The sequence below is a fragment of the Ambystoma mexicanum genome, chromosome 1q, assembly GCF_040938575.1.
Source record: "Ambystoma mexicanum isolate Mex_15411 chromosome 1q, UKY_AmexF1_1, whole genome shotgun sequence".
Taxonomy (NCBI): domain Eukaryota; kingdom Metazoa; phylum Chordata; class Amphibia; order Caudata; family Ambystomatidae; genus Ambystoma; species Ambystoma mexicanum.
This window is the reverse complement of record NC_090922.1, coordinates 465,070,938-465,098,416: the sequence shown is the minus strand read 5'-3', so window position 1 is coordinate 465,098,416 and position 27,479 is coordinate 465,070,938. Positions and strand designations below refer to the sequence as shown.

The 27,479-nt window shown below is 48.2% G+C and overlaps 1 protein-coding gene across 1 annotated transcript in view; it reads left to right on the top strand.

Moving 5' to 3' along the window:
* The window catches only part of LOC138528747 (hyaluronan synthase 1-like), a 339,410-nt gene that overhangs the window by 800 nt on the left and 311,131 nt on the right, over positions 1 to 27,479 (top strand). The window contains exon 2 of the mRNA XM_069640619.1: positions 3,372 to 3,763. Within this exon, the coding sequence (XP_069496720.1) occupies positions 3,673 to 3,763 (91 nt within the window). The 5' untranslated portion in view covers positions 3,372 to 3,672. The remainder of the gene's footprint in view (positions 1 to 3,371; positions 3,764 to 27,479) is intronic.

Genomic DNA, 27,479 nt, shown 5'->3' with positions numbered 1-27,479 from the left:
GACACACCACCATCCTGCTTTAGTTTTTCTTTTATATAAAGGGACATTCTTGTTAGGATAGGGAAAGTTAGGCCTTTGAGAATGATGTCTCTTTGTGTCCGCGTATCATTGCTGACCCCTCACACCACACATGTCCTTTTCAAATAGCTACTCCAGTCTTGAGATTAGGTATTTGGCATCTGCCAGGAAACGTATTTCAGAGAGTAGAAATAACTATAAATAATCATTTGTATTACATTTACTTACGCGCTCAAACCTATTGCAATGTTAGACAGCTTAATATTGCCAAATATGTTGTATTTAATAGCTTGCCCTTGCTTTTTGTCACCTTTGCCTGCATGTTCCCTGTCACCTGATTTAAAGTTATTTGAACTGATTTTCTATTTGGTTAAAGGACAGTTGTTTCCTTTTGGGAGTCTCTTCTTGAGATATTCACACCCGGGAAGGGCATTCAGCCAATCAGGTGACTAGAATAGCGGATGAGAACACACAATACCTGGACGCTGTCCTAGCCACCGACTCTCTTGCCCGTGTGACAATTCTTTCCCCTTGTTTTCATTGGGGAGAGGCAACAGGAAGCTTCTTCCTGTTGCCTCCCCACACCCTCCTCTTACCTGCTGGACTGGAGCATTGCGCTCCGGTCCCGGAGCTGCTCCCATCTGTCCGCTGCCATAGACATGGAAAAGGGACTTAGTCACTTTTCCATATGATGCCGGGCAACCTTATTTTATTTATTTTTTCTATTTTTCATCTGGAGATCGGCTGTGCTAACAGAGCGGATCTCCGGATGAAAAATTGTGAAAGCCATTCACACACCGGGCGAACCCCGAGTACAAAAGGCTTTCATGCTTTGCCAGGAAGGCAGACATGGCAGTTAATGGCCCACAGCCTGAGCTGAGGGCTCGGGCCTGCCTTAGCTCTGGTTGGCAGGCTGTTAATGGCCACGTCCACCCTCCCTGTAGGGTATTAAATCCATAATCAATACCATCAATTTCTCCAAGTTGATTTGCATGCTGAAATCCCTCACATTCCATAAATTGTTATTGTGATGGCTGGGTGGATTTTTCTAATCTAGTGGCAAACTGGAAAATTATGTCCATGTAGGAGCTTTTTTTTATATACCTTTCTTCCAATGTATTATGCCTTGAATTTCCTTTTTCCCCTTAAAGCAATGAGGAGTTGCTCAATCGAGAGGCGAAGCACCAATTGAGACAGTGGATAACCTTGCTTTGTTCTTCTCCTGATCTTGAAATATTTCCAACTAGTGTAAAAGCCCGTGTACATGGACCAAAGTGCAGGTTTTCATTAACACAGTAGAACCACTCTATATCCTAAGGCAATAGCTCCCTCTAGCATTGACAACAGGTGAAGGTATGACTGCATCGGACAAACATACAGGACAAACATACATTTTATTATAATGTTAGATAGTTGGCCATTTACCTTTACTCAAACATTAGTTCCCTGTATAACTTCATCACTACTTGCAGAAATGTGTGTCTTAATTTCTTATGCTTCAGTATTGCATTCAGGTAGCTCCAACTGACATTGTCAAATGCTTTACGCGCATCTATAGCGATGACTGCTGTTTCTTCGCTCCTTCTGGCGGCTCAATGGTGGCATTCAAATGGATATGTGCTCTGGCTCATCTTGGTGAGATGTGATAAGGCACATGATGTGGGGGTACTGCACCACACTGCATTCACTGACTAAGGTTTCCCCGTTTGTGTCAATTAAGGAATTATTAAGGTGATCGAAGAGGGGCAGGAGCATTACAAAAGAATTTTTGATTGTAAGAAGAAGACCAAGACGGTGGACTGGATGGTGGGGGACTGGGTGCGAATTTGCAACCCCAGATTTTGACGCAAGTGTCAAAAGAGCAAATTCCCAGGCCCAAGAGGGTGGTGGTGTTGAGGAATGGAGTTGTAATTTTAGAAGGAGGAGAGGTGTGGTCAACGGGGAGACTGGTGACTGACAAGGGCACACATAGCAAGGCTGTAGTGAGGTGGGAATGTTAAGCAGGTGAAAGGGATTGACTCTGGGGCAAGTACAGGGCTCAAGTCGAAGGTACACGCGGGGGGACATAGTCCTCCCACTTTATTCAGAGAGTGGACTTAGTCCCCCCAGTTAACGCTGACCTCGGGATCAGACCGCAGGCAGAGACTTCACAACGGAACTATATAACCTGATGAAAAATAAAGCAATTATAGGTGAAATGTCCCATTTTGGTACTGCACGACCCAGGGAAAACATCTGTATCGGTTCTTGGAGTTTAACACATGCATACCTTTTAAAGTTTTCAAAAACACTATTAGAAGAAAATATCCTCTCTTGGTTTTGTGTGTGTGTGGATTTTATGAAAGGCAAATGTCATTCGTCCTGTTCAATTTGGGTGGTTATGCAAAGCCAATTTAATGAAATGTGCATATTTCACCTTGATATGGTAATTTCTGGCGATGTCACATCCCATCGCGTTTGTTGATGAGTCCCCCACTTTAATTTTTAGGACTTCACCCCTGGGCAAGTATACATGTGAGAGAGAGAGTGTGGTAAGGACAAGTGAGAGAGTGAGGCAGTGTCCCTCATGGAAAACGGATTATATATTCTCTTTTGGATAATGTGGTCAGCATACCCGAAAGTCATGCTAGGGATATCCTTCCATTTACAGTGTTATTTCTGTTTGCCATTCCAGTTTGGTGCATGCTATTATATTCCAGTTTCCCCAAATTATTAGCTGTTTAGGAATGTCTTAAATATTGTTCTTTAGCTTTTGTTAAGTTGTGGTGTGGGTGAGCAACATCATTCATTTTGTGAATGGAGGGAGATATGCTATGATGTGACGTGGCTTGTATTCCACGCGGAATTGTGTTAATCCAGCACTCTTTTCAATTGGGTATTTGGTGGATAAGCGAGTGGCAGTGGTTCTGCACTCACAGGCTTAAATAAAGTACTCACCGGTCAGCCAGCTCAGAGGACTTTCATTCACTCGCTAGCTCAAACTAAGCGCTGGCCTATTTTCACATAGATCATATCTGAAAATAGTTACACTCTCATGAGAGTAGTTCCTCTATGTGCAAGTGGGGCCCTCTCACCATGGTGAAAAATATAATGCACGTGATCAGTTATTGGGTGCTGTTGGTGTACAGAAGGATTTATCACACATTCTAAACCCTCATATCTGAAAACGGATCTCACAAAAACTGGGGTGCTTGGGATCTGAAGCTGCTAATCAGATACCCTTACACATGTTATTGCTCACCTTACCCAATGAAAGTGCCGATATGGACAACCAAGATGTGGGCTAACCAATGTTGATGTGAAGTGGTTATGAGGATAGAGGCTATATTAACATTTCTATATTTATTTTACAGCCCAGCTTGTCAGAAAACACTCCAGCCTTGCAAGAGCAGCATAAACCATACAGGAGCAGTGTCCTATGAAGCCTGTGTCAGCCTCACAGGGGCAGCGTCAGGCTTATAGGGGTCATTTTCACATTAATATAGGGACAATCGCATTTCAAGATTTGTGCCAGTCCTACAAAAGGAGTGTCAGATAAAAGAAGCAGTGGCAGCTGCATAGGACCAGTGTCATCTCTACAGTGGCAGTGTTGGCATAGTAGGAGTGTGATCAACTACACTAAAGCTACGCGAGCCTTGCAGCAACAGCCTCTCCATGGTGGTGGTCAAGGAGGACATTGCACATTCTGAGGAGAATAAAACATCCATCGATGGACCTCCTTCAGGAAAGGAGGAACCAGCCAAAGGTATGTGCAGGCATTTCCACTACTCATTTAAACATGTTTCATAAAGCCTCAGCTACATAATATGGTTATCTGAAAGCAAGAGATATTCCTAGTAGTAAATGCATGGTCGCATGAGCATTGTGCAAATTGCCAGTGAGACCCCACCTGGAGAATTGTGAGATTTTGCCTGCAAGATAATATCTCCTCATTATTGAGATTTCTCGTGGAGTATTGTGGCCCATTAGCTGTTCATTCCACAAGTTATTGTTTCTACTCATATGATCTCCTCTTTATAAAGAGACACCACAAATGCACAACCTCATCTATCAATGACTTCACGTATTATTGCAAACCCACCTGGACAATGAAGTGTACTCATCACTGAGACCTCACATGGAAAATGCTTATCTCCCCAAAATTGGAATCCACCTCGAATATTTTATCTCTCATTAATAGTATTGTATTTCACCTGGCGTTAGATTTTCTAAACATTGTAACTCTGCAAAGAAATGGCTAAATTAATTTAGCACCTGTTTTGCTGCTAAGGTAATATGGCATGGAGCCAACAGTTTTTGATTTATGTCATGTATTATCTTAAAACAATTGTTATTAGGGTAGAACTAAAGTAGACTGATGTGTTTACTGTTTTGTATTAGTATTGTATTGAATTTATATAGTGCTTTTTGGCAAAAGTGCGGGTTCAAATACCAATAACAATGGAACAATCAGCATGAACAATGAATACCCAGATAAATAATAAGAAGATGGGAGAAGACAGTCATTCAGTTATTAGAAAGAACAGATAACAGATGAGTTTTAAGATTTGACTAAAAAATACAAAGAGAGTGAGAAGTTTGTATAGAAATAAAGAACGGAGTTCTACTGTTTGGGCGCAAGATGGGCAAAAGACGGGAAACGATATGAAGCACACTGAGGCTTAGCGATAGAAAGAAGAAACTGAATCTGGGAGCGCAGAGGCCAGGAAGGGGGAGTAGGGTGAAACAAGTGAAGAAAGATAAAGAGGGGTGAGACCATAAATACACTTAAGACAATCAAGAGAAAATGATAAAGGATACACGTCTCAAAAGGAAAAAGCAATATAAAAAGAATAAAGGAGGTGTGATCGAAGATAACAAGCGAAAAGGAGAGAAACAGAAGAATTATGGATGGAGAAAAAGGGGAGAGGATGAGAAGCAGGAAGAGCAAAGAAGGGGGATGAGCAATAATCAATACAGGAGAGGAGGAACTTAGTGGCATGAAAAGAAAGATAGGGTTGACCATTAGGAATAAAAAAAAAGAGCATATCTACAGGATCGAGCAGTAGAAGAAATATGTAAATAAAATGAAAGGGAGGAGTTAAAGTTCACACCCCGATTACGAGCTGAAGAAGAAAAAGCTAAGGAGGAAGGAGGAAATGAGAGGGAGGGAGCGGGGAGAGTATTAGGAATCGTAGTAGCAGGAAAGAATATAATCTAATTCTTTGAAGGATTAAGACGAAGAAAGTGAGCAGACATCCACTTTTGAAATGCAGATACACAATTGGAGAGAATGAATTGCAAAATATCATCAAAAGAAGAAAAGGAAAAAAAGCATTTGGGTTTCATCAGTGTAAAGATGAGAAGAAAGATTAAAATATGAGATAAGAGCAGGGCAGTATAGAGTTAAAAAAGAAGAGTACCAAGAACAGACCCTTGGGGGACACCATAAAGAAGAGGATGAGAGAGGGAAGTATGAACAGCCCATGTTAATGAGTAAAACCGCTGGGAAAGATGCGAATGAAACCATTCAAGAACTAAGCCAGATAGACCATGAGTGGAAAGGTAAGAAATAAGAAGGGAGTAATTGACAGTATCAAATGTAGTGGTAATATCTAAGAGAATGATGATAGAGGAAGATTTAGGGTGACCATATGTGAGAAGAGCATTAGAGACATGCAAGAGAGCAGTCTCTGTAGAGTAAGAAAGTAAAAATGCAGATTGGAGGGTAGGTAAGAGAGAGTGAAGATTAAGATAGGCATAGACTTGAGCATAAGCATCACGCTCAAGAAGTTTAGATAAGAATGGAAGAAGAGAAATTTGCTGAATGTTGGCAGGAATAGAGGGGTCAAGAGATGGCTTCTTCAAGATTGGGAGAATGAGAGCATGCTTGAAGAGAGAAGGAAAACAAGAATTAGAAAAGGAGGAATAAATAAGAGAGCTAAGGTAAAGGAGAAGATTAAGATAGATTTGATGAGTAAAAGAAGAAGGAAGTGGATCAGAAGGAGAAGCAGTAGGTTGAGCACAAGCAAGAATGACAGATTGTCAGAATCAGAGAGAGTAGAAAAGGGGGATAGTGAATAAGGATATGCAGTTACTGAGAGAGGAGAAGGTGTGATAGGAGGACTAGTGAAAGAAGAGCACAGAGTAGCAAATTTGAATGTAAAGTAGTTAGCAAAGTCAGAAGATAAGAGGTGAGAGAAGAGAGGCATCAGAGTCTGTAGGGGACAGAATTGTGTGAAGAAGTTGAAAGATACAACAAGAATGATGAGAGAGAGAAATGGTACATTCTGGAAAGCAAGATTTGTTGGCAGCAAGTAAAGCAAGTACATAAGAGGAATGTAGAGAAGAAAGTATGAAATGATAGCACAAATAGTGAGACATTTTCCAGCGCCATTCAGCTTTGCCTAAATAACTTCAAAGTGAGGCAAGAGCAGAAGCAAGCTACGGTTGGGGGGATTAATGAGAAGGTAGGAAAGAACAAGCAGGATGAACAGAGTCAAGAGTAGACTGTAGAGTGAAGAGTATTTGCAGCATCATCAGGAGAAAAAGAGAGAAGAGATGGAAGAGACAATCTAAGTAAAGAAAGACATTAAAAAAGAGTTGAAAGAGGAGAGATTATGAGAGTAAAGGTGGGTTTAGAGAAAGGGATTTGGGGATGGGGAAGAAAAAACAAGAGAGTAGATAACGAAGAGGGTAAGCAGAGACAAGAGAGGAAAGAGATGAAAAATTAGGATCAAGACAGGAGCCAAATTGGTGGGAACGCAGTGAAGGAAAAAGATGTATGTGATGTGGGATATTTTGACCCATGCCGATGGGCCCCACTGCACCACTTTACAAATGGGGAAAAAAACAGCCAAAAATGGATGAACTAACCCCTGTACGGCAAAAATCTGCAAAACAGCATATGGGTCACAACCACAAAAGGCTGCACACCGCTGCCACAAACAGTCAAAGTGGGGGTGACAAACATAATTCTCACTGCAGGAGCATGCCAGTGGGTGCAGTTACATTTAACTGAAAACAAATGTTGCTGGGCTGGTTTTTCATGAGAAAAACATTTCTTAGCTGCTGTCAGTAAATGAGGCCTGGCTCCTCTGAAGCACTTTGAAGGTTGCAAGGCTGCATTTTAAAAGACAATTTTGGTTTTTAGCTCAATTCCGCGGCCTTGCTGCATGTTAAATCTAACTGCACCCACTGGCATGCTCCTGCAGTGAGTGCAGTGGGGCCCATTGGCATGTCTCAAATTATCCCACAGAAACCCCTGCCTCTGACTTCGGCTTGACTTCCAATCATTGGGAAGTCGGGCACATGGGATTTTTCTTTCTGTCCACGTGAAGAATACAGGTTTCTTCAGGTGCAACATGCTCTCCTCGCCGGCTCTGGTTGGAATAGGAACAATACCCCCGTCTTCTCTCATGCTTTCTTTTCCAGTGTGGAGCGACACTCCGGATCTCTTTGGTTTTTCCTCCCGGGTCCCCGAGGAGGGCCTCCTTGGTGATTAGGTATACGTAGTGCCAATACTAGAAAGCAGAACTTAACCCAGTTATGAACATTTTCCCACTACTGCTCCAATGGGGATTTCAGCAGTGGGATAGACGCATGCATTCAGTGACAATTTACAATATTCCCCGCATGTATTTAATAACAATTTAAAATATTCCTCTCATGTGTTCAATGACAATTTAACAATTTCCTAGATTTCTGGGTTTTCTGTAGGCTCTTCTATTTGCTGCAAAGTATGCCTGGGGTGGCAATTCTTTAACTGGTTGATGTGGACCCGCTTTCTCTTTCAACAAGTCACATCTGGGGTTGCTGATTCTGTAGGTGAGGCCTGGGATGGTGACCTCTTCTCCATTTCTGAAATTCCATTTCCTACCGTAGCACTAGTGTTGACTGGAAGGCTTTCTTTAGGACTGCCTGGACCCCGAGATTTAGTCTCCAGTTGGGAATGGGTTTCGCAATGACATGGGTCCAAATTAATCTTGAGCTGGTTGAGGAGCTGCCTGCCCATGTAAAAGGTGGAAGGAGCACCTTGCACGACCCAACAAGTATGTACTATGCTTTTGTCATCCCTAGAAATAATTTTGATCATACAACTGCTAAGCAGAAGATGTTTGGAACGGGGAATTTCCAAGCCCCATACCCATTGATACACTGACTCTACAGCGGGTAAGGTCTGGTCTTTTGGGAGTTTTTTTAATAATACTTCGCTGATGAAGCTTTCTTTGCTATTCAAGTCAATTCGGGCGAGGACAGACCTTTCCGTCATTTAACTGAATCGGGAGGAAGAGCTGTTCGCCCTTCTTCAGAATACCAGCTAAGCTTTGTGCTGGTTTGATATCATTTTGGCTATAAAATTGGGATTTTCTGATTGTGAATTAGTATAGAATTTCAGAGTATTTCCTTCCAGTGTCAAATGCCACTTGAGAGTGGAGGGAAGGTTGATTTGCAGAAATGGAGAGGCGTTCCCATCACCAGTTTGTTGTCCCACAGCAATTATGGTAACATCAGGTATTTCATTGTTTTGAAGATAGAACTTAATTTGGTCTGGTTTTTGTTCAACCATGTGGCATGTGCGATTTAGACTAATATGGTTGACACTCTGTTTTAATTTGATTGGCCTGTGAGTCTGGGTCCAGAGTACCTTATTCACACAGTCTATTAGGGGAGACAACCTTAAGAGGATGTCATTCCCTAATAGACAGGGGGTTCCCTCTGGCGCCACGACCATGACCGGATGCTTCATCTTGTGTCGCCCAATTTTGATTCCAGCTCTGCAGTCCCCTCGACACGAATTTCCTTCCCATCGAAGTTCTGAAGTTGTCCAGGAAGAGGAGTCAGAGGGATCTGGTATCTCTCCCCCCTTCCTGAATTCAGCTGATCAAAGGCTCTCTTTGACAGAAGAGTGGCTTGGGATCCAGTGTCCACCAGTGTCAAAAATGTACACTGCCCTTGTACTTGGACCAGGGCATAAAATCTTCCCTCCTTCTCCTCAAGGGGGCAAAGATAATGTGCATTTTGGGCGAGTTGGTCGGTTAGTTTCTTGTTTCTTGATTCCGACACAGGGGTAGTTTGGGCAGGATTCTTTGTAGGAGCTTGGGGATCTGTAAGAAAAATGTGGCAGTTGGATATTGGGGGAGTTTTGGGCTCCCCTGGTTCTAATTATGGGCCGCCCCCCCTTTTTGGAGGCAGTCCCCAGAATATGTTTGGGCAAGGTGGTTTTCTGGCTTATCATTCTGGGGTTCAATGATGGGCGGCTCTAACTCAGTCCCCACATTTACCTAGTCTTTATTAGGATCACTCGGGACCCATTTTTCTTTGGGAGTAGTTCCCCTATCCCTGAAGGAGAAGATCCCTTTCCCAGAGTCCTCTGAGGCCCCTCTCCTTCAAATTGGAGGACACTAGCCTCACCACAAAAGTGGGTCTTTTTAGGTCCTTTATTTCTCCTACCCACCCTGTGTTCCTTAGGTAGCAGACTTTCGGCGGCAGGAGATTTTGGTTCCGGTTCCTGGGTTTCCTGGGGCTTTTCACAAGTGGGGAGGGAAGCTTCCTCTAAGGCTTTACACCCTCCTTCCCCCTGTGCCTCCTCCTTTGGAACCGGTGAGTTGTCGGGGTTCTCTCCCTGTCATTGTTCTGGAGTACCAGACCCTTGGTTGGAGGGGTTATGAGCCGCCATGTTCATCTGAGGGTTCTGCTGAGCCCTCAACATGCGACCCAGATCCTGGGACAAGTTCTGGACCTGGCGCTCCAGTTGGGACACCCACTCTGGATGGTAAGGGGGTCTCTGGTCCATCCTAGGTGGATCACGGGAAGGGTAACTGTCCCATCTGCCATAATACCCTGGGTTTGGATACTTTGGGTAACCCTACACCCTTGGCCTCCCCTCTCCTGGATTGGGCTGTCTGGGCTCAGGAAAGTGGGGAAGGAAAGGAGGGTTGTTTTGTGGGGTGAAGTTTTGTGGGTACCAGGGAAAGAAGCTCAACCCGGCATTTGGGAGATTACTGCCCTGCTGGGGAAGGTTAGGACGTAGGTTTCCCGGGGTGATACCTACCTGGTTGGATCCCCCCTTGAGCTGGGGGAGTCCACACATACCGAAGGATGGGTTTGTTGCCCTTGTATAGGGGGCTAATGTAATCAGGGGAGTTAGGGGTTCCATTTGTGGGATTTCCTTCTGGCTACCGGTCTGGGATTGGCCCAAGGGCCTTCTGGTTCCTTGATTGGATGGGTTCTGTCCAGGTATATTTTTAGGCCCTCCATCTCCAGATCTAAAATGGGGGCAACCTTCACCTCCGCCTCTTTAGCAGCGGCAGGGGTATTGGCTGGTTTGGGGGGTTTATTGGTGTTTTTGTTCTCTGTAGATTTCAGTATTTGCTGAACTCTTTTCAGCTAGGCCCAAATCCTGAAACCATCCCAAAAAACTTCAGCGAAATAATTCTGATCCAGTTTAGCATGCTACCATTCATTCTTGCCTGCTGAAACTCACCATCCCGCTAATCTACAGTGTCCAGTGACCAGAAGGGCCAATCCAATCCAATCTGAGGTGCAGTCCAATTGACCAGAACCACCCATCTGACCATCCCACTAGAAGTGCCCTGCTCCCTGTAGACCCGATCCGTGATGACCAGAACCTGACGGTCCAGTCTTAAATTACAGTGGACTGTAAGCATAAATAGGAATCATAATAACCCATCCTCTCTTTAACTTAAGAACTTGTGCAAGTGATCATTTCTTTAAAATCCTTTTGTTTTGTGAAATCCCAAACCCTTAAAATCATCCCACGGGTAATCTGACTTTGTTCTACAAGGCAGACATGGAGGTGCTGGGGGGTTGGTTTCCGCGGACCACTCTGAAGCTTACTGTGTTTCAAACTGGTAACCATCCTGAATACCCTAGTTTAGAGCATAATTGTCATTGGGCCTCATTACACGGTAGGCAGTAACCATGGCGCTATTAGCGCCATGGTTGCTGCCGGTATTTTACCGTGTCCGCCTTGGTGGATGGCGGAATTACCGCCCACCTCCAAGGTGAGCGGGGGAGGTAATTCCCCATTCACCAAGGCACTTCCCCATTCTCATTTTTGCCCCCATAGGGCATAATGGGAATGGGGAAGGAGCTAATTACGGTTCCGCAAATTGCGGTACCGTAATTAGCACCGAGGTTCCTTTGCGCACCCTACTTTAACGGCTGGTAAAACCAGCCGTTAAGGTCGGGTCCCGCAAAGGGAACTCGTAGTAAGGCGGTAAGGGTTTACCGGTACCGGTACCCTTACCGGTACCGGTAAACTCTTACCGCCTACCGTTTAATGAGTCCCATTGTAAAAACTGATTTCTGTTTTCATTTTCACGCCTTTCTTTTCAAAAACGCCTCTCATTCAAACTTGCATGAGTTCTTCAATTTTATAGCTAGAGACTTAATTTCAACTCTGAGTTAATCCTAAAACCTGCAGTTACATCCACAACCAAACTCTGCATCACAAATCAGTGTATTCGACCTGTTTTTATTAAAAATCGCATCGTGAAAATTAGGCAGGAATTTGCAATTTTTCAAAAGTTTTACATGTGTGGTTTCCCCTTCAAAATATTTCCAAACTCCCATTCTGATTTAAAGTGTGCTCTGTTGCTCTTCTTGTAGCTTACGTTTGTTAGAACCTGTTCAGTATTGCTCCCATAGGAATGTATATGAATTTAAGGATTTTTGCACACTTTTCATTGTTTCACAAAGCCATTTTCAACTGTCATTTAAAAGTGTACATTTGCAAAAACGCTTTTCTCTCTTGTTTGGGGAGGGAAGATTATATTCAAACACTGTATTCTGTTCTTTTATTCCTGAATACCTTCTGCATTCTTACATCTGGCAAGAATTGCTCATTTGTGAATTAAGAACTTTGCCGGGGGAAATCTTAACCTAAGCGCTATCTTTCCACAAGCCAAAACTGTCTGTTCTTTTCCCTGTGTTTTAACTTCTGTATTGCTATAAGTGAATGCAATTGCCTTACTTATTTTCTGAATTGTTTTGTCACCACCTTTGTGATTGCTGCTCCACATATTAAAACTTGTGTTTGATTTGAATTTACATAAATAAATAAACAATACATTTACCAACCAGCCTGATTCCTGGTCCACTGTGACCTGGGGGGTATTTTGAGAAGGGTGTGATATGAGTAGTATATCCTTCAAAATATTGAACCTATAGACACAATAAATATTTCATTTGCGCATTGCATACTAGGCTGAGACCAGGGTGTATTACCTGATTGAAATCCTTAACAGTGATAAGCATGTTTACTCCGATTAGTGCTTAGTGCATTTGCTCACTTTTTCCCTGCTGAAAATGTTTGATAATCTGACCCCTGACACACAAATTAACCAGTATAGAAACATGTTAAGCAGATAGAGTAATTGTAGTTAAGTTAATTTACTGAACCTTCCTAAGCAGAAGACTACAATTGCAAAGGCATTTAAGCACACAATCTCTCTTCTGATTTGTATAACTGTTCTTTCAAAACCCACAACAAATGATACTGCCAGATAAGGCCACATGTTTGTAGTCAGTGTTTGTCTATGGCATGCTTGGGCCAGATTATCAAAACTTTGCCATTGTGGAAAAGATTGCGACAAATCCTGTGGAGACATCACTAAACCCCAGCCTAAAGTCTCCTCCCATGTGGCCAGGGCAAGGCAGCCACTACCTAATCCTATCCCTGGGGGTGGTAGCCTGAGGGAGGATCACATGGGAGGATATTGATATCAGGGAGAAGTGGTGACTCTGTTAGGAGAGACACAGTATTCATCCTCTTCTGAGGATGAGATTTCCCTAATACCTAAATATCTAATGGCATATTGTCCCTGTATTGCTCCCTCTCTCAAATCTATCGAAAAACCAAGTATAAAAACCCTTTTAACAAGCATGAAAATGGTGAACTGGGGGATCAGGAAGTTAATATAACATATTCTAGATGTTATGATTCTGCCTTATATCAAGGTCCTATACCTAAAGGATCATCACCAACTCGTTTAATAATCTGCCCTAAGTCTGAACACTCAGTTACTCAATCAGATTGAGTTAACTAAGAATAAAACAAACAAGAACATTATGGACTTCAAGTCCAATAATGGCCTCGGTACTGGGACGAGGAAGAAGGGCTCAGAGCTAAGGAAGTGTTATGAGCAGTCAAGTTGTGTTAATGTTAACCACCTGAGCTGGACCTCTAAAAAAGTAAAGGCCTTTCAGGTGCAAGAGCAGCAGCAGGGAGAAGCTGAGACGATGCCATTGTGGTGGCAGCAGGATGCTGTGCCGGAGATGTGGCAGGCATTGGGACAACATAACCATGCATAGGACATGCCGCAAGAAGCAGTGCTGAGGCAAGCCATGCCATGTGGGAGTGAAGCTTCCATTCACACCGGAGAGTGTACAGAGCTGCGAGAGCTCCATTGAAGGTCAGCCATCACAGCGGCAGACCAAGAGGAGCTGTCAGAAGCAGAAGAGGTCCCAAAGAGAGCATCAGCAACAGCAGCGAGTCAGAAGGAGACACCAAGGTCTATCAGGGAATTGGCCTGAAGGAGACCTCTAGGTGATAATACATATTTTGAATACCAAATAAATTAATTAGGGCAAACTGGGCACAACAATCCTAATGAGGGATTCCAAATATGGGGACATTGTAACGGCATTATCAAAGTCAAAGAAGAGTGATACATAGACAAATTGGGTACAACTCTAACAGAAAGAGTTGTCAAGTGGGAAATAATGATAACCCACATTGCCAGTATCCAAGATGTTGCAATGCCAGAAAACAAAGGCCACAGGATCAAAGCCCTCCTTGTATGAGAGACCAAGGGGGATAGAATGGTAAACTGCATTTGCTGAAAGCCAAAAGACAAGAAAGATAAAAAATATCCTTTTGTGGAATATCAATTTGGGAAGAGATGTAACCCTTTTTGATGAGAGCAAAAGAATATCAAGAGAAGCAGTTACTGGTTCAAAATATCAAAATCTATGATTCTAGTGTGGAGAGTTTGGAAAAAGCATTACCACAGAGTACCAAATATACTAGTAAGATTTATATCCTACAGGCAAGTAAAACAGTAAAGGGACCAATTGTAGTTAGTCCTGGCATGCAAGGAAAAGATGATTTAAAGTACTGTGGTTGTGGTAAAAGATTGTGGTGGAAAAGAAATGTTAATTCCATCCCCTTGGCTTGATGAACATTTGCATTTTGGAAAGTGATTGTTGAACCATCCTGACAAAAGTGTTTCTTTTGAAGAAGTATGATGAGCTAACAAGTGCTTGACCTTTTGAGAAAAGAACACTTGTATTTGATTTATGAAGTTGAGTTTGGGAGAAAAAGACTTGTGTTTAGCAAGCTGAAGTATTTGGAGGAAAATACTTTTTGTTTTACCAAGCAGGTGTCTGTGGAAACATTTACAATTGCTTTAATGTGTGAACAAATATTTGGGAGAGAAATAGTCACTTTGTCAAGTGAAAGGATATATTGAATGGAGAAGACTTTGTGTACTGCATGTGTACTGCATTGAATGGAACAATGTTATTGCACAGAACCTTCTTGAAACTAAACTTTGTTCAACGTATTCCTGAATTGATCCAGGGGAAGGGAATCCAACTTTGGTCACAAGGATTACTGTTTATATTTTTTTAGTTCAATTTAATATGTTATCAGACTCTTGGAGGGACTTTCAACAAAGCACAAGATGTTGAAGGTAATTCCGACTACCCGGGGCTCTTGCAGAGCAGATGTAAAGTAATTCTCACAAGAATCGGTTCTGATCTAGAGACCTTAATCAGTATCCCTCAGAAAGCAAAATGCTCTCTGTATGATTTTGATTGGACATTGACAACAGATGTTTTTCATTCTTATACATCTGTGACCCATCTCTCTCACGAGGATAAACGCTGAGGAACTCTCTCAACAATATTAACTCAATTTCCCAATCGTTATCTTAGTGGGCTGCTACTCAGGTTACGGTGGAAGCTGATCTTCACTAAAGAGATAGTGTTTAGGAGAGGGCACATTACATAAAATGAGATGGGGTGAAGATTTTGCGGTTTTAGTTCCAGAGACAACAAAGCACTTAGTACTCGACTGTGAAGCACTAACAACGCATAAGAACACATATATGCTACCTTTCTTAAAGTATAAAGAAACTGCAGTGCTGACACTGTTTGGAAACAATGTTTAAATATCAAAAATGCACATGAGGGTTTGGCTTGAGCGGGCTTCCTAAAAAGCCTTAACATTCAGTAAAATTGGCTCAGCACAAATTACCAATTAATGAAATTATTACCTTAATGCATGTTTCTTAATGACTTCAAGTTGGAGGAAGAAAGTTATCAAAGTTATCAATTCTTATTTCTTTTTCCTTTTTCTTAGTACGATTAACAATCAGATTCAAATATGAATATTTTAGTAAGGGTTATTTTCGATTGGGATCATGTGTCTATAAATGTACATATCCTGTCTTAATGTATGATTGATGACATTTGTTTTTCTAAATTGTTTAACGTATTATTCTTTTCTTTTTTTCTTCATCTTCCTTTTTTATTACTTTTTACTTGTCTGCTATTTTTCTATGGAACATTTGTAAAGGTTTAATTTAAACCAAATACAAAATAAAAGAAAACAAATATGTTATTTTGTCAAATGCAAGACAGCCAAACAAACCTTGTATGAGTTTGTTGTGTATATTATTATGAGGGTCAGATTCATTTGGGACACTAGGTCATTTTTCTTTATACTTACAGGGTAATCCATAGAATTTTTCACAAAAGTGGCGCACGCGGCTGGCGCACAGTGTGCGCGTGCGAATGTCTGCGCCAGCCGCGTGCCCTAACATCGATTTCCGCGCACAGCGTATTCATGGATTTTAGCCTCCAATACCAGCCGTGGCGCAGAGTGGCGCAGCGACCCTGCAGCAGCGCCAGTTACGCCCCCAGGAACGCCCTCGTGCAAGGAAAAGCCATCAAAATTCCCAATTCATCGCAAAGGGCTGCGCTAACACTGGACCAGTTTACAGGGCTGCCAAACAGCAAACTCCAAGCGGGAAACGTGTATTACTGGGGTGCGTGTGAAGGTACACACGTGAAAGGGCCTGTGCGAGTGGGGTACATGTATGCGGTTGGCGGGAAGTTTCACACGCGATTCCAGCAGGGTACGTGTATTACGGGATTCGCGGGAAGTTTCACACGCGATTGGCCTGGGTACGTGTATTTCAGGGGTGCGCGAAAAGTTTCACACGCGATTGGGCTGGGTATGTGTATTTCAGGGGTGCGTGGGAAGTTTCACACGCGATTGGGCTGGTTACGTGTATTTCAGGGGTGCGTTGGAAGTTTCACACGCGATTGGCCTGGGTACGTGTATTTCAGGGGTGCGCGGGAAGTTTCACATGCGATTGGCCTGGGTACGTGTATTTCAGGGGTGCGTGGGAAGTTTCACATGCGATTGGCCTGGGTACGTGTATTCCAGGGGTGAGTGGGAAGTTTCACACGCAATTGGCCTGGGTACGTGTATTTCAGGGGTGCGCGGGAAGTTTCACACGCGATTGGCCTGGGTACGTGTATTTCAGGGGTGCGCGGGAAGTTTCACACGCGATTGGCCTGGGTACGTGTATTCCAGGGGTGCGTGGGAAGTTTCACACGCAATTGGGCTGGGTACGTGTATTTCAGGGGTGCGCGGGAAGTTTCACACACGATTGGCCTGGGTGCGTGTATTTCGGGGGTGCGCGGGAAGTTTCACACGCGATTGGCCTGGGTACGTGTATTAAAGGGGTGCGCGGGAACTTTCACATGCGATTGGCCTGAGTATGTGTAGTTCAGGGGTGCGTGGGAACTTTCACATGCGATTGGCCTGGGTACGTGTATTTCAGGGGTGCGTGGGAAGTTTCACACGCAATTGGCCTGGGTACGTGTATTTCAGGGGTGTGCGGGAAGTTTCACATGCGATTGGGCTTCGTACGTGTATTTCAGGGGTGCGCAGGAACTTCCACACGCGATTGGCCTGGGTATGTGTATTTCGGGGGTGCGCGGGGAGTCCTACACGTGAATTGGCAGTGTAGGTCCTCCCAGGTGTCCCCTCTACCCCCACCACAGCCCCTGCAGGCAGCCCACACCACAGGGGACTACCCGGCACCCCTGGTATTGTCCCGCAGGCAGCCCATCCACCATGGGCATGCCCCCCAGCCAAGCCACATGTCACGTTGCAATATGATCACCAACTCATGTCTCTCAGCACCCCCACCCCCCAGAAGTGCAGGGCACCTGCCAGCAGGCCCCCACTCATGTCCCCTTGCACCCCCACCCCCCAGCAGTGCAGGGCACCTACCAACAGGCCCCCACTCATGTCCCACTCATGTCCCCTTGCACCCCCACCCCCCAGCAGTGCAGGGTACCTGCCAGCAGGCTCCCACTCATGTCCCACACATGTCCCCCAGCAGTGCAGGGCACCTGCCAGCAGGCCCCCACTCATGCCCCACTCATGTCCCCTTGAACCCCCACCCCCCAGCAGTGCAGGGCACCTGCCAGCAGGCCCCCACTCATGTCCCCCAGCACCCCACCCCCCAGCAGTGCAGGGCACCTGCCAGCAGGCTCCCACTCATGTCCCCCAGCACCCCCACCCCCCAGCACTGAGGGGCACCTGCCAGCAGGCCCCCACTCATGTCCCCCAGCACCCCCACCCCCAGCACTGAGGGGCACCTGTCAGCAGGCCCCCACTCATGTCCCCTTGCACCCCCACCCCCCAGCAGTGCAGGACACCTGCCAGCAGGCCCCCACTCATGTCCCCCTGCATCCCCACCCCCCAGCAGTGCAGGGCACCTGCCAGCAGGCCCCCACTCATGTCCCACACATGTCCCCCAGCACCCCCACCCCCCAACAGTGCAGGGCACCTGCCAGCAGGCCCCCACTCATGTTCCACTCATGTCCCCTTGCACCCCCACCCCGCAGCAGTGCAGGGCACCTGCCAGCAGGCCCCCACTCATATCCCCCTGCACCCCCACCCCCCAGCAGTGCAGGGCACCTGCCAGCAGGCCCCCACTCATGTCCGACACATGTCCCCCAGCACCCCCACCCCCAGCAGTGCAGGACACCTGCCAGCAGGCCCCCACTCATGTTCCACACATGTCCCCCAGCACCCCCACCCCCCAGCACTGAGGGGCACCTGCCAACAGGACCCCAATCATGTCCCCTTGCACCCCCACCCCCGAGCAGTGCAGGGCACCTGCCAGCAGGCCCCCACTCATGTCCCCCTGCACCCCCACCCCCCAGCAGTGCAGGGCACCTGCCAGCAGGCCCCCACTCATGTCCCACACATGTCCCCCAGCACCCCCACCCCCCAGCAGTGCAGGGCACCTGCCAGCAGTCCCCCCACTCATGTCCCACTCATGTCCCCTTGCACCCCCACCCCCCAGCAGTGCAGGGCACCTGCCAGCAGGCCCCCACTCATATCCCCCTGCACCCCCACCCCCCAGCAGTGCAGGGCACCTGCCAGAAGGCCCCCACTCATGTCCCACACATGTCCCCCAGCACCCCCAGCACCCAGCAGTGCAGGGCACCTGCCAGCAGGCCCCCACTCATGTCACACACATGTACCCCAGCACCCCGACCCCCCAGCAGTGCAGGCCACCTGCCAGCAGGCCCCCACTCATGTCCCACTCATGTCCCCTTGCTCCCCCACCCCCAGCAGTGCAGGGCACCTGTCAGCAGGCCCCCACTCATGTCGCCTTGCACCCCCACCCCCCAGCAGTGCAGGGCACCTTCCAGCAGGCCCCCACTCATGTCCCACTTATGTCCCCTTGCACTCCCACCCCCAGCAGTGCAGGGCACCTGCCAGCAGGCCCCCACTCATGTCCCACTCATGTCCCCTTGCACCCCCACCCCCCAGCAGTGCAGGGCACCTGCCAGCAGGCCCCCACTCATGTCCCCCTGCCCCCAGGTCATGACGATCCTCAATCATGGCCCTTATGGCCAGCCTCCCCAGCCCAAAAACCCAACCAAGTATTGCATCCACCCACATAGAAAAGGCAATTACATGATACAACCCCAATGGCAAGTATGTAAATGAACACATGTCTTTCACACACACACAATGGTTGCAAGTGAATGTGAAAACCCATATCATGACATGCATGAAACCAATGAGATAATACCACACATCGAAGTATGAAGAAAAAAATGTATTAAACGCAACATGAATGGAATTAAAATCAAACAAACAACAATGGGAATTAAAAAAGAAAAGCTGCATGTCCGTAAAATAATGAAAAACAATAAATCATAATCCAAAGGAAAGGTGTCCAAAGTCACAGTCCAACAAAGCAAATCCAAGGGAAAAACAAAAGTGAAAACCATTGCTCTATGGGGAAATCCAAAGAAAAGAGATGAATCCAATAGTGAACTATATACAGATGAACAATCCAGGGTCCATGATCCCAACTGAAGAAATTAAACCTATCAAAAATACTACCTAATGAAAAACTATATACAGAAACGTGGTGCAATGTCCAAGCGCAACCAAAATAAAGAAAAAACCAAAGGAAATCTAACACTATCTAACTATTTACAAGGGCAGCGGGCTAGTCCGACGGCTCACTTTTGGATATCCCGGGCCAGGGCATCATCGAACTCCTGCTCAATGTCCTGGAGGCAGTCCTCTTCCATGGCCCCGAGGGCTTGCAGGGACGACGACATGTTCACCTCCAACTCCCTGCGAATTGCCTCGAGGCACTCGGCCTGCCTCAGGGCCCTCCACATGGAGTTCTCTGCCCTGACCATCGCGAGCCATGCCTCTTCTGCCCGCTGCCGCTCCGCATCTATGGCATAGCCTAACCGCTGCCACACGGAAGACACTTCCCGTCCTGGGTCCTCCTGCCCTCTGGCCGATGCCTGCCCCTCCTATGACAAAGACCCCGAGCCATCATGGTTCCCACCTTGTTGCTGCTGCTGCTGTGCCTCTGCCCGTGCCTTGGCTCTTGCTGCCTGCACATCCTCCTCCGGCTGGGGTGCAGTTGTTGAGGTGGCCACCCCTGCTGGACATCCGACTCCCGACTGTGGCAGGGATGTGTCCTCCACCAGACTGGCCGCAGGGTCAGAGGCAGCTCCACAGGGCACCCAGGTGACACATGGGTGGGAAGATGGCACGGAGTACGACTGGCGCATAGGGGGTTCAGTTGAGGAGGGGGTCGGAACAAGGCCCAGCAAACAGAGGAATCCGGACCTGGTGACCTGTCCCAGTAGGTCGACGTGGTCAACGAGCCATTTGAGACGACATGCAGTCTCCCCATGAAAAGACTGCATTTCGCCTCGCATGGCCCGTTGACACAATGCCACACCACCCAGGACAGGCTCAACCCGGTCCCGGATAGCCACGTCCGCAGACAGAATTGTCGTAAGCTCATCCCCTGCCTGAAAACGGGCCTGGACGTAGGTATCCCTTCTGGTGCAGGATGATGCAGTCACAGGATCGGGGACAGGATTACTCACAGGCACCTTCGCGGCGGCCTGTGCTGCCTCCTGTCCCTGCCCATGCACTGCACCACTAGCACCAGTGGAATCCCCACCTCCAGACCCCGTCTCTGTCCCTTGCACGGCCTCCTCCTCCACCAAACCCCCCACCAACCTGGATGACTCCATGCCATCTTCCTCCATCGGGCCCTGTGGGGTCTCAGCTGCCCCTTCTGCTGCCGAGGAGTCCAACTCCGACCTCTGCCTCTTGGACCTCCCCTCTGCAGCTGCGACCTGGGACGTGGCACCAGACTCCTCACTCCCCGACGAGATGACAACCTGGGAGGGGAGCCAGGCCTTGCGTCTCCGGCTGGCAGTGCGATCCCTGCCGCTGTGCTCCACAGCACCCTCTCCGCCCTCTTCATCAGTCGACGCTGCAGACAGGGAGAGATAGGACACAGGCATCAGGGCACTGTACAATGGACTCATACACACATGACAATTGCACACGAGTGTCATTGTCAAACTTCAGACATGGCATCACAATCCCCAACACACATTTCAAATCACACAAATGAGCTATTCCACAGCCATATTGCAACAGCCAGCACCATCCATAAACATACAACAGCATGATCAGGCAAAGGTGAGCCACACATCACATGAGACACAGCGAGTGCACTAGACATGCACACACGCCACCACACTTACATGCATGTGTACACCTCCACCAAGTGTCGCAGTGATGAGATCGGCATCCATGTCACATCTGGCAATCAGTCTTCTACATATCAGTCTCACATGCATCCATGTTGCATGACAGTTGCACACTTGTGAGATACACATCCATGCACATGTACACAGTGCAGATACATGCAGCTGCAACCAACATCCATGTGTGACACCACAACCTTGACAACTGACATACACAGTCATTCAAACATGTGTGCTCACACATCTGCATTTGGCCTGCATGCTTACCCACAAATACACCATCCATGTGTCTCACACATGAAAGGACTCGCATGTGTCAGCCTCACAGCCCTGTACATACACGTCTATACATGGCCCTACAAAACCACATGCGCAACCTGCAAACTACTGGCACACCACCACACGCACAGATTCCAATCAGTATGCATGTACACTTACCGCTCGACTCCAGACGGGTGTGCCTCTCAAGGACCTGGACTTGGAGCGCTGGGCATACATGTTCCAGGACCCTCATTTGGTCTTCCGACAGGTGGCCTCGGTGCCCCTTAGCATCCGCTTCCTTCAAGAGGCGCCGGGCCTTGTTGAGGGTCCTGGACCTGAAGTCCTCCCAGCGCTTCTTGACATGATGGAATTCGCGGACCGCCACCCCCTCCGCGTTGATGGCAGTCACGATGTCCGTCCAGATCCTGGTCCGTCCTTCCTTGTCGGCGCGCGACCTTCCAAAGAGGGCATCATACTGCCCCAGGACTTGCTCCACCAGGACACCAACTTCGGTGGCAGTGAAGCTGGTGGCCCTCTGCCTCTCTGGCTGGGGGTTGCCAGTGCCGCCAGATTGTGTAGTGCTGGACATGGCAACCCCAAAGGCAGGAGTGGGTGGGCAACTGGGTCCTGGGGCTGGGCTGTGGAGCGATGGAATCCCAGTCGGGAGTCTTCGGTTCCAGCACGGGTGGTCACAGCAACAGCACCCCTGGCTGACGTTTCAGGCAGCAAATGTTAGGGCACGTGGCCAGCAGGCAATCAGGCAGCAGCAGATGGCAGGTGGGATGGTGCTCGGGGCTCTGGGGGGCAGTAATTCGGCCTTCTGGGCAGGAGCGTGGTCTTCCGTGTGTGAACGCGTGGCCAGCTTGATATGGAGTCATTTGGCACGTGAAAATCTTGCACGTCAGCGTGTAATTCGAGGAAAGGCCCTTAGTGCGTAAGCGCATCAGCACACGTACGCGATTTCATTGGACAAAAGGCCCTTAGCGCGTAAGCGCGTCTGTGACGTGCGCGCGCGGGCATTTCCCTGAACACGGGTGCATGTTACACGTCCAAGAACTGCATGTCCGAGTGTCAGCTTGTGTAATTTGAGGATAGGGCCTTAGCGCGTATACGGGGAAGTGACGTTGGACGTGTGGGCCGGTTTAAAAGGTACGTGTAGGACGTCATTTCCTTGTACGTGCTTTTCGTGGAGAGCGAGTGGGTGAATTCTGTACTTCTTGTCGGTTCACACGCGATTTACTTCACAGCATTTCTAGTTCATACTCCCTGTTACCTCTGACAGCTTTTTTCTGATTTTCTGTTGGGCCTGTTTCCTCAAACAGCGTTCACTTCTTCTTTTGTCCTGTCTCCTCAGACAGCATACCATTCTTCTTTTAGCAGGAGTGTTGCCAACGCGCACACGCGCGTCTTTTTCACGCTCTTTTTCCAGGCAGACGGTGAGTCGCGCATGTATTTACCAACTGTGCTTGCCCCATGTGTCGCGTACTCCTTCAGAGTTCATTGTAGTCTGCGTGTAACACGCGTACACTTATTTTTGTGTTTCTGGGTGCCACAGCGTAGTGCGGGTTCATTTTTCCATGCTCGTGGTCTACGAGGGGTTGCGTGCACGTTATTTTCTGTTTTTGGGGTGCCTTTGCGTTGCGTGACCCGTCATCTTCCCCCAGGGGTCACATGCAGCCTTACTAGTGCACTAGGGTACGAATTCCATCTAGTACCCTACCCCTTTGACCCCCAATTGCCCAGGACAATAGTTTACTGCAACTCCCATACGCACAACAACATCAGTGCCATGGCTGGGAGGCGAGCAAGCGGTAAGGGAGGCAAAGGTGGCCGAGCTTCAACAGGTGGGCGTGGTGGGTGCGGTAGGGGACGTGGCCGGGATTTGCAGAGTGCCCCTATACCCCCATGTGTGGAGGACCAATCAGGGACACCCATGCCCCCCCACCCATGGTTGAGGGAAACGTGGCTGACACCACCCCAGCTCAGCCCTTGTTGGTCCAGCCCATTGTGGCACCTGACCTGGCACAGGAAGACTCCCAGGCTGGCTTCCAGGGCAGCAAGTCTAGGCCACGTGTGGCGGTGCAAGTTGGCCACGTGGATCTGGGGCAGCTATGTCATCTGCTGCCCCAAGTAGGCAGGGTGGGGAGGCTGCAGGGGCAGCTGCAGCTCCATCCACCCCAGCTCTGACTCTCCCAGCCAGGACAGTGTCGGTCCCGGTCCATCATACTGACATTCCCCCTGCCAACATCACACTCCAGCCAATGCCTGCACCAATTCCTATGGTCAGTGTGCATTCGCACACTCCTACTACCCAGTCCACCGGTGCTCCTGCCCCTAGTGACCGGAGCGGCGTAAGCCACTCACGATCCCCACCACCTTCCAAAAGAAAGAGGAAGAGGGCTCATCCACTACAGGCTGATACCCCAGACACGGCTACGCAGTCCGGCACGCCAAGGGAGCCTAGCTTCAATGATGCCGAACATGATGCACTTGTGCAGTATGCGTCCACACATGACCGCGAAATGTTGATAACTGCAGGGTGCAAGACCACACCTGCTCAACGTCAGGCACACTGGCAGACCGTCGCAGACATCATAAGTGGCCTTGGATTTGTGAGGTGCACAGCTGGTGATTGCTACAAGGGCTGGAATGACCTTAAACGCAGGGCAAAGAAAAAGCTGGCCTCAAGTCATGCTGCTACTCTGGTGACTGGAGGTGGGTCTCCAACAGAGGACATTGAACTCACTGTACATGAGTATGTTGCTGGGACCTACGTCGAGAGGAACAGATCCAAGGTGTGGGAGAACTGCCAGATTACTAGGCATTGTCCGGTGAGTGCACATGCATGTGTGTGTGATCCATGTGTATGTTGTGTGTGTGAGGGGTTCGGATTGAGTGCCAGGTGAGGGTGTGTGTGCCTGAGTTTTGGGTCACCCATGTGCTTCATCCAAAACATTCTGCGCCCCTAGATTTGGGTATTACAGTATCCCTTCTGCCCACAGTAGACATTTTGCGCAACATCACGCCAGTTGCCCTTGAAGTGGCATCTTGCAACAACATTGTTCCGTATTTTTCAGTGTTCATTCAGGCTGATTGTTTCAATTCCCCCACTTTTACTACGCATTTCTCAGCCTTATTGTCAAACAATATGTGACATGCCATCTGTAAGATGGCATGTGTCATGTATGTGGATTGGACATGCCACTCACAGGCCAATGTGTGATGGCACTGCTAGCCAGCATGCAGCTAATGTGTTGCTCTTCCATCTTGGTGTCATCAGTGTCTGCCATTTGCCTCCCCTTCAAACTCAGTGACAGTGCATGTATGGGAGGGTTATAGTCATGTGGGACATGTGTCAATCAAGTACTGGTTCTGTAGCTTGTCAGGCCTAATTGTGTGCCATGGTGCTAATGCCTGTGTCAATTTTTTGTCTTTCATGTTTTTGCAGGGGATGACGCGCTTGATGCTGTTGAGGTTGAGGAGATGGTGCAGACCCAGGAGGGATCTCAGGCACGACCGGGCACCAGTGGGGGACGTGGTGTGGTGGTGGGTGAGAACCCACTCTTGCTGCAGACCATTCTCTCCAGGGGTGTCTCTGGGTGCACCTCCCCAGACCTCTATTCAGGTGTCGATTCGGATGATGAGACCTATGTGGCGTCGCAGGGAAGTGTTCCTGGCAGGGATTCTGTTCTGTCCAACCCACCTGCAGCAGGGGTAGAACCCTCTATGGGGATGTCAGTGTTGGTAGGTCCGCCTTTGGTGGTTACGGATGCAGGGTCACACTCCGCAACATCTGATCCTGTTCCTGGGCCAGCAGATCAGAGGGGGAATGCAGTCCTGCAGCCTCAGGCAGTGCCGGCACAGCAAGGTGCAGTTCGCCTTGCCCCAGACAGGTGTGGTGCCCGCCAACGCGGTGGCTGTACACCACCAGGCAATACCGCATGGGAGCAATCCATATAAGGTATGGCAAAACAACAGGCAGCATCATCTGAGGTGATGGCTCAAGCAATGGAGAGGGTGGCCACTTCCATTGTCCCCCCTGAAAGGCAGATGGAGCAACTACAGCAGGCAACAGACTCCATTTGCCAATCACTCAGGGAGGACATGTTGGCGTCCAACAGGGACAGATGGGCAGCATTGGAGTCTCTGCGGGAACCCATTTCTATAGAGTCCCAGGGCCAGAGGGAAGCCCTGAGGGTAGAACTCCATCACCTCAGGGAGACTCTTGTTGACCTTGAGGCTTCCACTAACTTGAGGACAGAACAGCAGCTGGAGCGGGTCACATGTACGCTCTCAGCTGAGATGCAGGCAACTCGGTAGGAGGTCAGGGCATCACGTCAGGTGGTGCATGGGGATCTCCGCACTATAATCCTCCAGAACGAGACCTTCCACACCCGCATGCTTGCTGCCATGGAGGACCAGACTAGGGCTTTGCGTGGGCTGCCTCCCATAGCACCACCACCTCCTGTGGCGGCAGCAGCACAGGGTGATGAGAGCGACCACAGCGATTCTGATTCTCCCACGATAGCGTAGCCGTGCAGGCCATGAGCCCATGGAGGATTTTTTTTCCCCAACATCCACACAGGTGGCTGTTGGTGTGCACACTGTCCTCGGACCTCCTGGGTGGCCTCCCCCACCTCCCCTGGCCCCCACATGGCCATTTTTGATTTTTGATTTTTTTTGTTACAGTGTGTTGCCTTGTGTGGCTCCCGTGGGCATCCACTGTATTCCGTCTGGGCACATGCAGGTGTGTCCTGAGTTTGGGTTAGATGCATGGGTTTGTGAGACACACACCCCTCCTGCTTCCCATTTCCATGGGCTTGCAAAGGGTGTACCCAAGTGACAGTGACTTACACAGTGACGTTGGACTCCCATGAGCTGCGTGGGCAGCCTGTAGTCAATACTGTGCAGACATTCCTTGTGTATATTGTTGTTGTATTGTACACTGCATGTTTTAATTATGTATGCTTCTGCTTCCATGGCTCCCTCAAAATTTGCAGGTTCATTCCTCATGTCTTCACAAAGCCATCTACTTTGGAGATGGAGTTCATGTTGTATGCAGTACACAGATAAGTTTTGAAGCCTGCAAAACTACAGTTGGAAGGGGGCGATGTGGTGGCATATTCAGGCTGTAAGACTACGACTACTTTAACTTAGTACTGTCATGTTTTAGTTATGTTTGAGCTTGTGTAGCTGCCTTGTATTGTTGCTAAGTATTTGGTCATGTGTGTTGTTAGTTCAACATTACTGGGAGCATATTGTGTGTGGCCAGTTTCCATTAGGGACACTGTACTTTGTGACACTTGTGTCAGGTTTTCGGGATTGCTTTGTTTGCTCTCACATAGCATGACATGCCATGGTGTGTTGGGTGGTGGTGCTGGGGAGGGGTTGGGTGACATGGCACTGTTCTCATGTTGTATTTTGCAAGGGGGTAATGCATTTAACAGCATATGTGTCTATTGATGACACAGCATTGGTGGTGTTTCTGTAGGTAGGGATGCACACATTGTGACACTTCCAGGTGACCAATCTCAGGCTGGTATGGTTGTGACAGTTGACTGTCCCTTGTGTCATCATCGATTGTCAGCTGGTATGTGGCAGAGCTGTGTGCACTCCACGGGGGTGTGATTCTAAGTGAAGTAATTATCCACCAGCTGCGTTCGGGCTGCCCCACCCCGTGCCCTTTCCCCTCCCATGTGCAGCGGGCGTGCATGTGGTTGGGGATGTGGGTGCACCACCATGTCCACCGGCAGGCCCCGGCGTGTTGCAACGTTGTGCAGGACACATGCTGCCACTATGATCCTGCACACTACTGGGGGAGCGTATAACAGCTGCCGGCCAGAACGGTCAAGGGAGCGAAAGCGTGACTTGAGCACTCCGATGTGCGCTCCACTATGCCCCGGGTTGCAATATGGGCTGTGTTGTATCTTACCTCGGGTGGTAGCAGTCTGGTGGGGTTCCGAATTGGCGTCATCATGTGAGTGCTCAGAGGGTAGGCACTGTCCCCTGGGGAGGTGGTGATGGGTATCATTAGTAGGGTTGTGACATTACTC